Below are 13762 nucleotides of genomic sequence, written 5' to 3' on the forward strand. Positions count from 1 at the left end.
AGGCAAGGATATTGCTGCCAGTAAGATTGCACCAAAATCAACCATTTATCGGATCATCAAGAACTTCAAGGAGAGTGGTTCAATTGTTGTGAAGAAGGCTTCAGGGCACCCAAGAAAGTCCAGCAAGCACCAGGACCGTCTCTTAAAGTTGATTCAACTGCGGGATTGGGGCACCACCAGTACAGAGCTTGCTCAGTAATGGAAGCAGGCAGGTGTGAGTGCATCTGCACGCACAGCGAGGTGAAGACTTTTGGAGGATGGCCTGGTGTCAAGAATGGCAGCGAAGAAGCCACTTCTTTCCAGGAAAAACATCAGGGACAGACTGATATTCTGTAAAAGGTACAGGGATTGGACTGCTGAGGACTGGGGTAAAGTCATTTTCTCTGATGAATCCCCTTTCCGATTGTTTGGGGCATCTGGAAAAAAGCTTGTTCAGAGAAGACAAGGTGAGCGCTACCATCAGTCCTGTGTCATGCCAACAGAAAAGTATCCTGAGACCATTCATGTGTGGGGTTGCATCTCAGCCAAGGGAGTGGGCTCACTCACGATTTTGCCCAAGAACACAGCCATGAATAAAGAATGGTACCACACACATGCTAAGAAGTACATGTAAAGGTCCATAGAGAATGCTAATTAAATGCTAACGAGCGCATTGCAAATATTTTTAACAGTTTCTGACCTAAAATATACAAGTATAAAAATAATGAAATAATGCTACACACAGTTTGTGGCACGCACAAAACAAATATTAGCCAGCAAGGCTTTTGACCCAGGAGAGGATTCTCTGATGTTACCAAGCAAATGCTTGATTTTGGAAAAAGCTAACCACTTAGCTAGATCGCTAACTAGCTACTAAATTTAGCAAACCATATGCACAACTGCAGAGCATTTAATATATTTTAGATAACTAACTTAATAGTTATCATATATTTAGCTGGCAAACATTTAGTTGTGAATTCAATACTGTAATTAGATCACCTAGTGCATAATGCACAACAGTGAGTGACTCACAAGGCTCCGGTCTCTCGTAGTTGTGTGCTTGTAAAAACGTCACTGGGGGCTATAGTAAGCTTCATGATAATGTGATAGGTGAAATGAAGAACACATTGTTCTTTATCTCCTAACATATTGCACAAGTTGACTGCAAGTATTTACTTAAAAAGTTGCTACAAATATTCAAATATGTAAAAATAATTTAAATAAATTGTTTCAACGGTATTTACGTTTTTGAAAAACCATCCCGTGGCTTTTTCCAAATACCCTGGTATACGGTATATACGGTAAACCACCCAAGCCTAGAAAAAAAGTAAACTTTCAAGAAGAAAGTAGCTTAGATGCCATGCGTGGGAGGTTGTTTTACTTATTTATTCACTGTTTATCCGGTGTTCAGAAATATATTCTGAATACTCTCTCTCTCTCTCTTTAGGGCTCTCTTTATTTCTATCTCTCTAGATGAGAGGGGTGCCTGCAATATGGCTGAACATTCCCCTCTAAAATTGTCTTAAAAATATCTAAACAAGGAAGTAAAAAGTGGAGGTGTTGCTCTTCTTTCACCACACCGGGGTAAAGACTAAAACAAGTGCTGCTGTTGCTTCTTTTTGCCATGAAATCTCTCAGAGATGAGTCGGCTGCTTCTTGCACAAAGGCTACACACACACATACACACACACATACACACACACATACACACACACACACACACATGCGCACACACAAAATCTCTCTCTACTCTCATATCAGGTTTAATTTTCCGAGATTAAAGTCTACTTGCCGCATTCCCCATCACACACACACACACACTCCTGGGAGGTGAATACTGGGCTAAGCTCTTTGTTGTGTCCTAAAGCATATTGATTGGCTGCTGGCTTTGAATCACTCGAACAGTGACACATGACACAAAAGCTGATGGAACGGTGTGTGAGCTGGAGAAGACGACAGGTTTCACTAGCCTGTGACCATTCTGTCGCTCACAAACACACACACGCATCTACATACGCATATACACGCACACGAGCACGAGCACGCACGCACGCACACACACACACACACACACACACACACACACACACACACACACACACACACACACACACACACACACACACACACACACACACACACACACACACACACACACACAGAAAATAGATGAAACTATCTGAAAGAAATCCATCCCAATCCCATCATATTTAGATAGAGGAGACGGCCAGACATGGGATTACCTATGCTGATTGCTGGGTGGAAACATGCAAGACCGAGAAGGGAATTGGATCTTGCTGTCTGACTGACTGTAGGTTACAGAGATCCTGTGGATCCATAGTCTCCAGCTCTCTGCCCTCTGTGTGTGTACTGTATAATTTCTAGCTGACATAATGGGCAGGTCGTCTCTCTTGCAAAGGAGTGTGTGTGTGTGTACTGTACATGCATACAATGTTCATGAGTGTGTGTCTGTCTCTGTTGTGTGTGTGCCTATGCGTCAGAGTTTCCATAACTGGCTTTTTCCCCTCCCCCCAAATAACAAGAAAAGCAAAAAAATACATTTGCCGTCGACCAATTGTAAAAATATATATATATATTATTAATTAAAAAATTTAAATGGATTATTGCCTAGTAATTGATTTAAATACTAGTCGATCAGTGGCGGTGGCCATATTTCTATTATAGCATATTGGATGACTATCTTTAATATTCCATTCACCCAGTTCATTGTAACAGTGATAGGTTTAGGTTACATGATACTCAAATTATACCTATACCTATCACAAGGTTGTGACAACGTAACATATGAATGAAAGTTTACAATGTAGGTGTCACGATTTACTAGGAGTGTTGGGTGGAATCAGGCACAACTGAGGAGCCTACACTGCAGTCGATATAGCGAGAGCTGCTGCTTCAACTCATCAAACAGCTGTATGTTGCTGCTGGAGTGAAACATGCTTTTACAAGCCCAATGCGCAACAATTCTAAATGCAATCGCGTGTTAAAAACAAGGGCCAGGGTTAAAAATATCTACTATTTTATTTATCAACTAGTAATTCAAGCGTGTTTCCCATTCACCATTTAAGTGCAGAGGCAGCTAGGCAGGCTTCAGCGCATCACATTCAACGTTGCAATGCTGGAGGCAGTATTCATTTTGAAAACAGTTTACTTAATTGTTTGAAACCTGAACGTTTTACTACATTATGAGGCATGGCTTACCTTGCTTCAAAGTAGCGTTCGCCAAAATCCAAAGACTTCCACATGCCATGGAAACCAAGCCTATTTTTCTCATGTTCAATTGGTTTTTAAATCAACTTTCTTTCATTGTCCAGTAGACAAAGGCACAATCCTAGACATATTTGCAACCCATGGTAGTTGTTGCATCTTTACATCTCACCTCTTTCTACATTTCTATATGGATATTTAATCATTCATTTATCTCATTGTGTGTCTCATTAATTTATCTCATATTTTATTAACATTTTAAGCATGAACAGGTGTGTAACTTTAGAAACAAGTCAACTTGACCCTCCCAGTAATATACCATTTAAAATGATTTCCCCACCGTAGCTACAGGCTTTCTGTCATTCTACACCACACAGTACTACTAAATTCCTCATTATATGATTGGATCCCCCTGCCACCAAATATGCTTGGTTTGGTCCAGTCCTCAGAGGCTGTGGTTTGTGAAGGGAAAAGAGTTGCGCAAGGCTTGTAAGGAGAACGGATCAATAGCTCATCTTTCTCCCTCTCTCCTCTCTCTTCTTAACAAAACCCTTCATTTTGTGAGCTAACTTGTCACAAATAAAGAAGTACAGTCACATTTAACATGGTACATTTATAACCACGAATAAGAATTATATAGAAAATTATATTTTTCAAATGGAGAAGGGATAGCTGCGAAAAACAAGTGATAATTGGTAGTGGTTATATTGGGCTCGATTTTGTGAGTGCAAAGATGTTGGCAGTATTATAAACTTTGAAACAGCTGGTTTCTAGTAGACTACATAGTAAGAGAAGGAATGTTTCTCTGAACCTCAGGCAGTAGGCTCAAGCAAGCCTGTTTCTCTCCCCAGTCAGAGGCAGCCTGCCTGTCTCACAGACAATCTATCCAACGTATCCTCCCTATACATGTTCAAGCACCCTAATAATGAAATCTACAAAAGAAATTAGCCCCGCCTAGTATTTAATGATACAGATGTGACATTGTAAGCTGGTTTATTTCTCATTTATAATGTATTTCTTCTTGATTTCAATATGGAAGGGAAACCAGGTACTGGTGTTTTCGTATGTACTGTCTTGATGAGTATTCTTATACCACATTTCTGTGTAACATAGTAGCAGTTCATTCAATTGGGGGAGGTCAAGGGGCATAGGGGGGGGTTGCATATGATGAAAGGTGGTCATAGCTTCTTAACACTGATCTAGCTGATGAATAGCACAAATACAGATGGGCATGCTTCAGCCTATATTATCTTTATAGCCCCTATGCTACATCAGTTGGGCTATGGGTGAAAGGCTCCAACCAGCCTGATAACATGGACCAATATGTTGTTTGGCTAATTTTTGGAGGGGAACATTTTCTTTGAACCATTTTATTTTCATAAAGTTTAGAGTAGAAAAGTCACCAGGGTTTTTGCGTTCAGTCCAAAACATAAACGTAATGTTCAATTAAACAGAAACGGTGGCGTTCTGAACAAGCAGTTGAGTAAATGGGGAGGGGCTGGGTTGTGCATTCAAAATGCACCTCTGCCCTTCAAATATGTCACTCGTCGCTTCAAGCTAGAGGTCTTCACGGGTCCAAAACGTTGGATGCATTGCAAAATTGTTCCGTGGCTTGCCCACCTGACCCAATATGCATACCATTTTAAAAAACGGAGATCAGTTCCAAATTGTGCTGAGGGAAGTCAGACCCATTCCCAAAAAGGCAGTCAAAGAACAGACCTGTGCCAGTTTGGATCCGAGAGACCCCTTCAGATTCAAGAGTAGAAAGAGAGGTGTTACTGCACTGTCGGAGCTAGAAACATAAACATTTTGCTGCACCTGCAAAATATGTGTACGCGACCAATAACATTTGATTTGATTTTGGATTTGAGAGCGACAAGCAATATTCGCCATATCGTTCACAGCTACAGTACATGTCCTTAAAAACTTCCGATTGTTTTGTTTTTTACTCTCCTAAAACAATCATTTTCCACCTCACTTTTCAGCTGTTGCAGATTTGAGGTCAAATGCATCGGGGCATTTCATGCATGTAGGCCTATAGGCCTAGGTTTCCACTGTAAAAAGAATGCATATAAAGGAAGGGAAGGTAAGGGAAGCTGAGGCCTAGCCTTGGAGAGACTGAGAGAAAGATAGAGATATGCCGGCACCATGTTTCCAACACCGACATAAATGTCTTCATCCTTTTCAGATATTCTACTACTGCTATATACAGATATATGCGTACAGAAGGTTCATTCATAAATTTTCGGTCCAAATTATTTTTAACATTTTTTTATAAAGATAAGCGTTATATTGTGCGATTGAAGCAGTAACTCTGGCATACCACACCAAGCATTTCTTAACTTTATTAGGGTAATATCAAAATAAGTCAAGTCATTGTTTATAGGGAAAATACAAAAAGGTCATTATATTGCAGCATTAAATTACATTTTGCATCTTACCCTTTGTTTTTTCCTTTTCATGGTTTAAGTGCAAGTAGCCTATATAGACCGGTAAGTATATTATATCGCGGCAAACACAACATTAAGTTGGAACATAATTTGTCCAAATGAAATGGCTCAACAGAATGAAACAAAACACTTGCTGCATATATTTTTTTAATCATTTAAACCTTCACAGGAGTTTTGAACAGGCTTGGCCTGTATTGTAGCTATTAACAACAAGACGAGTGTCTCCCGTATGCCTACCCAACGAATGGCAGCAGTAGGATAATGATAAGTATTTTACAACAGGCCTACTTTTAACCTACTGTATCTTTTAAGGACCACGAATTTAAAAAGACAGTGCAAACTTAAGTTAGCCAAAGAAAATGTCTCAACAAAATGAACACTTTTTTTCACTGATTTAGATTCTTAAATAGGCCTACCATAATAATAATGATATACAATAATAATAATGATGAATCAAATGATAATAAATACGCAAATAAATAAATTCAAGTTTGAAAATCGCATCAAACCTGAATAGCGAGTTGCACACATAGTCCATTTGGCCACGCTAACGTTCTTCTCATCTGTGTCCACAACAATATTACAACTTGTCACAATGAAGGACATCCCCTTGTCGGCTTCTTTTCACTAGTCTGTACTCTTTCTTGTCTAACTTTTGATTTACTTCAATGAAAAAGGCCCCCATCTTTGCAATCAACAACAGTAACCTAGGCCAGGCTCCTCTCACTCGCTCTCTCTCCTCAGCAGCTGGTGCACTTGAGGTGCTAGCTCCCATTGCTAATATGTCCTTGTTAGCTCTTTGCTAGTTAGCCTTGGCACTCGCCTGTCCACACACTGAGTGTACCAAACATTAGGAACACCTTCAATTTGTAGGGGCATGGACTCTACAAGGTGTCGAAAGTGTTCCACAGGGATGCTGGCCAATGTTGACTGCAATGTTTCCCACAGTTGTGTCAAATTGGCTGGATGTCCTTTGTGTGATGGACCATTCTTGATACACATGGGAAACTGTTGAGCATGAAAAACCCAGCATCGTTTTAGTTGTTGACACACTCAAACCGGTGCGCCTGGCATCTACTACCATACCCCATTAAAATGCACTTAAATATTTGGTCTTGCCCCTTCACCCTCTGAATGGCACACATAAACAATCCATGTCTCAGTTGTCTTAAGACTTAAACATCCTTCTCTAACCTGTCTCCTCCTCTTCATCTACACTGATTGAAGTCGATTTAACAATTGACAACAATAAGGGATCATAGCTATCACCTGGATTTACCTGGTCAGACTATGTCATGGAAAGAGCAGGTGTCAATGTTTTGTGCACTCAGTGCATATCCCTGACTATTATTTATACATCTATCATATAAAACGATTCAAACATTCCCTAACCAGAAACCGTGGATTGATGGCAGCATTCGCGTGAAACTGAAAGCGCGAACCACTGCTTTTAATCAGGGCAAGGTGACTGGTAACATGACCGAACACAAACAGTGCAGCTATTCCCTCCGCAAGGCTATCAAACAAGCTAAGCGTCAGTACAGAGACAAAGTAGAATCTCAATTCAATGGCTCAGACACAAGAGGCATGTGGCAGGGTCTACAGTCAATCACGGACTACAAGAAGAAATCCAGCCCAGTCACGGACCAGGATGTCTTGCTCCCAGGCAGACTAAACAACTTTTTTGCCCGCTTTGAGGACAATACAGTGCCCCTGACACGGCCTGCAACTAAAACATGCAGACTCTCCTTCACTGCAGCCGAGGTGAATAAGACATTTAAACGTGTTAACCCTCGCAAGGCTGCAGGCCCAGACGGCATCCCCAGCCGCGCCCTCAGAGCATGCGCAGACCAGCTGGCCGGTGTGTTTACGGACATATTCAATCAATCCCTATACCAGTCTGCTGTTCCCACATGCTTCAAGAGGGCCACCATTGTTCCTGTTCCCAAGAAAGCTAAGGTAACTGAGCTAAATGACTACCGCCCCGTAGCACTCACTTCCGTCATCATGAAGTGCTTTGAGAGACTAGTCAAGGACCATATCACCTCCACCCTACCTGACACCCTAGACCCACTCCAATTTGCTTACCGCCCAAATAGGTCCACAGATGATGCAATCTCAACCACACTGCACACTGCCCTAACCCATCTGGACAAGAGGAATACCTATGTGAGAATGCTGTTCATCGACTACAGCTCGGCATTCAACACCATAGTACCCTCCAAGCTCGTCATCAAGCTCGAGACCCTGGGTTTTAAGTTCCTCGACATACACAGACAGCATCACACAGACAGCATCGTGAAGAAGGCGCAGCAGCGCCTCTTCAACCTCAGGAGGCTGAAGAAATTCGGCTTGTCACCAAAAGCACTCACAAACTTCTACAGATGCACAATCGAGAGCATCCTGGCGGGCTGTATCACCGCCTGGTACGGCAACTGCTCCGCCCACAACCGTAAGGCTCTCCAGAGGGTAGTGAGGTCTGCACAACGCATCACCGGGGGCAAACTACCTGCCCTCCAGGACACCTACACCACCCGATGTTACAGGAAGGCCATAAAGATCATCAAGGACATCAACCACCCGAGCCACTGCCTGTTCACCCCGCTATCATCCAGAAGGCGAGGTCAGTACAGGTGCATCAAAGCTGGGACCGAGAGACTGAAAAACAGCTTCTATCTCAAGGCCATCAGACTGTTAAACAGCCACCACTAACATTGAGTGGCTGCTGCCAACACACTGACACTGACACTGACTCAACTCCAGCCACTTTAATAATGGGAATTGATGGGAAATGATGTAAATATATCACTAGCCACTTTAAACAATGCTACCTTATATAATGTTACTTACCCTACATTATTCATCTCATATGCATACGTATATACTGTACTCTATATCATCGACTGCATCCTTATGTAATACATGTATCAGTAGCCACTTTAACTATGCCACTTTGTTTACATACTCATCTCATATGTATATACCATACCCGATACCATCTACTGTATCTTGCCTATGCTGCTCTGTACCATCACTCATTCATATATCCTTATGTACATATTCTTTATCCCCTTACACTGTGTATAAGACAGTAGTTTTGGAATTGTTAGTTAGATTACTTGTTGGTTATCACTGCATTGTCGGAACTAGAAGCACAAGCATTTCGCTACACTCGCATTAACATCTGCTAACCATGTGTATGTGACAAATAAAATTTGATTTGATTTGATTTAATATTTGCCATTGTATTTGTGTATACTGTACATTCCAGATTATGATGCATATTCTTCTGCCATTACGCCTATGCATATTTCCTTAATGCTCCATTACTGTGGATTAAAGTGTTCACAGTGAATCAACCGCTTGCAGCATCTTTCTAACAGAAGACACAGGGGCTAGGGGCACACTAATGGCACATAATGCACATAGTATCCTACAATGTGTGTATGACTCTGTGTGGTTGTTGGCACCTTAATTGGGGAGAACGGGCGCGTGGTAATAACTGGAGTGGGAAGCAGTGGGAATGGTGTCAAATACATCAAACACATGGTTTCCTGGTGTTTGACACCGTTCCATTCGCTTGAGCCGTTCTCCCCTCAGCAGTCTCCTGTGGTGTGAGTGTACTGTACTTACGATGTTCATGAGTGTGAGCAGGTACTTCTGGACGTTTTCCTTGCCGTGGAACTGCACCACAGAGTCGTCCACCCCCAGTAGGACCTCGATGTTGTAGGCTCTTTCTGGACTCTGTCTCCTCTGTCTCTGGGCTCGGGTCTGGTTGATGCTCTGCTCCACACCACGATACAGGGACTCCAGGTCCATCATACTAGGCAGATCAGCACCTAGAGACAACACAAACACAGACAGGGTTAATATCTAAAACACACACACATACACGTGCACACACTCACAGACACACACACAACAGTGTGATGCCTGAGACACAGGCAGAAAGCACAAATATTTAGGTATAACTGTTGGTAAATATGTAAATATATCTCTAACAGATTTGACTAATCAACCCAATATTGTAATTCACATCCCAGATTGTGTGGTGGCGAAACACTCAATAGACTTCAAATCAAATCAAATCGAGTTTCATTGGTCACATACACATATTTAGCAGACGTCATTGCAGGTGTATCGAAATGTGTTCCTAGCTCCAACAGTGCAGTAGTATCTAACAGTTCACAACAATACACACTCATCTCGGAGTGGCATTGACTAAAATACAGTAGAATAGAATACAGTATATACATATGAGATGAGTAAAGCAGAATGTAAACATCATTGAAACATTAATGTGACTAGTGTTCCATTATTAAAGTCTATGTACATAGGGCATAAGCCTCTAAGGTGCAGGGATACGTAACCGGGTGGAAGTCGGCTAGGGATGGCTATTTAACAGTCTGATGTCCTTGAGAAAGAAGCTGTTTTTCAGTCTCTCAGCCCCAGCTGTGATGCACCTGTACTGATCTCGCCTTCTGGATGATGGCGGGGTGAACAGGCCGTGGCTCAGGTGGTTGATGTCCTTGATGATCTTTTTGGCCTTCCTGTGACATCGGGTGCTGTAGGTGTCATGGAGGGCAAGTAGTTTTCCACCGGTGATGCGTTGGGCAGACCACACCACCCTCTGGAGAGCCCTGCGGTTGTGGACGGAGCAGTTGCCATACCAGGCGGTGATACAGCCCGCCAGGATGCTCTCAACTGTGCATCTGTAAATGTTTGGTGTATTAAGGGCCACGCCAAATTTCTTCAGTCTCCTGTGGTTGAAGAGGCACTGTTGAGCCTTCTTCCCCACACTGTCTGTGTGAGCGGACCATCTCAAATCATCAGTGATGTGTACGCCGAGGAAATTGAAGCTTAGAACTTCTTAGATACACACACACACATAAACATGCAAGTAGCTCTTCACATTGGGTCTAAACACTCTTGGCACTCCTAGATAAGTCTACGTGTAATTGAAGCTATACACAAACACACACACACACACACACACACACACACACACACACACACACACACACACACACACACACACACACACACACACACACACACACACAGTAGCTGTGTGTATCGGGCTGAGATACTGTAGCTGGAGTGGTGTGTTGTGATTCAGGAGAGGATAAATGATGCCGTCTCCAAAGCCAAGGCTGGCTCTCCTCATCCCACCTCTCGACACAAACAGAAACAATGTGGCCTCCATGGAACATTCTCCGCTTGTTGGGTAGACTGGGAACACCATGGCAATCTGGAGTCTACAAGCCACATTGCTGAGGAGTGTGTGTTTGTGTGTGTGTTAGAGCATGTATGTGCGTGGCCTTAGCCTGCAGTTGCCAGGCAGCGCAAACAGGCTGAGGGACGTGGTCTCACAGAGAGAGATGCTTCACTGTGGGGAGCAGTTGCGTGGTCACTGTGGGAAAGCGTGGGAAACTCTAGTATAGTACACTACACTGCACATTTAACATGACAATATTTAGAGTACCGACATATTCCTCAAGACACTCAATCACCGTTTATATATTTACTAGATCCAGAACGCTAGGCCAAATAGAGGTGAGACTTTGATCCCCATTTAGGTGGTGCTTAGTCCACTGGTGGTGCTTATTCAATTATATTGGTAGCATCTCAATTGGACATGTATAACTAAGCTACACCAAAAGTGTGTGGACACCTGCTCTTCAAACATCTCATCCAAAATCATGGGCATTAATATGCAGTTGGTCCCCCCCTTTGCTGCTATAACAACCGCCACTCTTCTGGGAAGGCTTTCCACTGGATCTGGGAATTTGCTTCCATTCAGCCACAAGAGCATTAGTGAGGTCGGGCACTGATGTTGGGCGATTAGACTTGGCTCGCAGTAGGTGTTCCAATTCATCTCAAAGGTGTTCGATGAGGTTTAGGTCAGGGTCCTATGCAGGCCAGTCAAGCTCTTCCACGCCAATCTCAACAAACCAACTATTGTCACAAAGTTCGAAGTACAGAATCGTCTAGAATGTCATTGTATGCTGTAGCGTTAAGATTTCCCCTCACTAGACCTAAAGGGCCTAGACCGAACCATGAAAAACAGCCCCAGACTATTATTCCTCCTTCACCAAACTTTACAGTTGGCACTATGCGTTGGGGCAGGTAGCATTCTCCTGGCCTTCATCACTCCAGAAAACTCCTTTCCACTGCTCCAGAGTCCAAAGGCGGTGAGCTTTACACCACTCCAGCTGACGCTTGACATTGCGCATGGTGATCTTAGGCTTGTGCGCGAGTACTCGGCCATACAAAACCCATTTCATCCCGACGAACAGCTCTTGTGCTGACGTTGCTTTCAGAGGCAGTTTGGAACTCAATATAGAGGGTTACAACCAAGGACAAATTACTTTACTTGCTACGCGCTTCAGCACTTAGTTGCCCTGTTCTGTGAGCTTGTGTGGCCTACCACTCCGTTGTTGCTCCTAGACGTCTCCAATTCATTATAACAGCACTTCAACTTGCCCGTGGCAGCTCTAAGCAGTGCAGAAATGTGACAAACTGACTTGTTGGAAAGGTGGCATCCTATGACGGTGCCACGTTGAATGTCACTGAGCTCTTCAGTAAGGCCATTCTACTGCCAATGTTTGTCTTTGGAGATTTCATGGGTGTGTGCTACATTTTATACACCTGTCAGCAACGGGATTGGCTGAAATAGCAGAATCAACAAATGTTGTTATTTTTGTGTGTTTTTTTTGTGTGTTTTTTTACCCCTTTTTCTCCCCAATTTCGTGGTATCCAATTGTTTTTAGTAGCTACTATCTTGTCTCATCGCTACAACTCCCATACGGGCTCGGGAGAGACGAAGGTTGAAAGTCATGCGTCCGCCGATACACAACCCAACCAAGCCGCACTGCTTCTTAACACAGCGCGCCTCCAACCCGGGAGCCAGCCGCACCAATGTGTCGGAGGAAACACCGTGCACCTGGCAACCTTGGTTAGCGCACACTGCGCCCGGCCCGCCACAGGAGTCGCTGGTGCGCGATGGGACAAGGATTTCCCTACCGGGCAAACCCTCCCTAACCCGGGCAAACCCTCCCTAACCCGGGCAAACCCTCCCTAACCCGGGCAAACCCTCCCTAACCCGGACGACGCTAGGCCAATTGTGAAAAGAAGAAAGAAGAAAACTTGATACAAAGGAGAGTGATATTAGGATGAAGAGACACTAAGCTAACACATATGGAGAGATGCATTAGGGGCCATATTGTTTTTTTAACACACACTATGTTGAACTGTTGGATCCACACTAGTTTAACACATACGATCAGTGTGTTGGCGTATAAAGTGTTGGTAAGAGAAACTACAGAGATGTGTGTGAGAGAGAGAGAGAGAGAGAGAGAGAGAGAGAGAGAGAGAGAGAGCTAGGGGGCTGCTGTGTAGATCTGCCACCTATTCTCCCATCTCTCATTTAGCAAGGGGAAGTGATAGAGATAGAAAGAGAGAGAGAACAAGAGAGAGAGAGAGAGAGAGCTAGAGAGAGATAGGGGGAGAGATATATGGAGAGAGAGAGAGATGGAGGGAGAGAGAGAGAGCGCAAGAGAGCAACGGTGCTGCTGGGTAGATCTGCCACCTAGTCTCCCGTCTGTCAATTAGCAAGGGGCATCCTTTCCTTCCCGCTCCTCTTATGTAATGTTACCTAGGCAACCGGCTCATGGGTAAAACAACGCGCCGCATGGCTAATATTGTCTGCGGAGTCTGAGGAATAGGATTCAGTTGCAGCTACACATGAGTGACAGAACATGGTGAGAATGTCAGCTTCCTATCTCTAACTAAAGTGGAAGTGTAGGGAAAAACTGCAGGGGAAAAAATTATAATTAAATGTGATATTTTTTCTTAAACACCCATGGGTGTAAATGTATTTTTCCAGCAGGTGCCATTGTCTACCCTATCATGTGTCTGTGAGCACACGTGTTGACAATTTCTTACCATCGTTAACGGAATTAGCTCAAAGTAAGGCCCCTGTCCTTTGTCTAAAATAACTTCTTTTTTTTAATTACGAGCATGATGTCATAACCACAGCATCTGTTTTTAAAGACAGGTTTAGTTCAGATATTTTTTACTTCTGATTACGTAACACAATTGACGGA

General features: G+C 43.3%; 1 protein-coding gene across 2 annotated transcripts in view; it reads right to left on the minus strand.

The window, feature by feature from the left end:
- Nucleotides 1-13762, minus strand: part of LOC112220757 (A disintegrin and metalloproteinase with thrombospondin motifs 2-like) — a 201239-nt gene that overhangs the window by 43110 nt on the left and 144367 nt on the right. For both annotated transcript variants that reach the window (XM_042302908.1, XM_042302909.1), the window contains exon 4: nt 9288-9493. In XM_042302908.1, coding sequence (XP_042158842.1) covers nt 9288-9493 — 206 coding nt within the window. The remainder of the gene's footprint in view (nt 1-9287; nt 9494-13762) is intronic.

The sequence above is a fragment of the Oncorhynchus tshawytscha genome, linkage group LG21, assembly GCF_018296145.1.
Source record: "Oncorhynchus tshawytscha isolate Ot180627B linkage group LG21, Otsh_v2.0, whole genome shotgun sequence".
Lineage (NCBI taxonomy): Eukaryota > Metazoa > Chordata > Actinopteri > Salmoniformes > Salmonidae > Oncorhynchus > Oncorhynchus tshawytscha.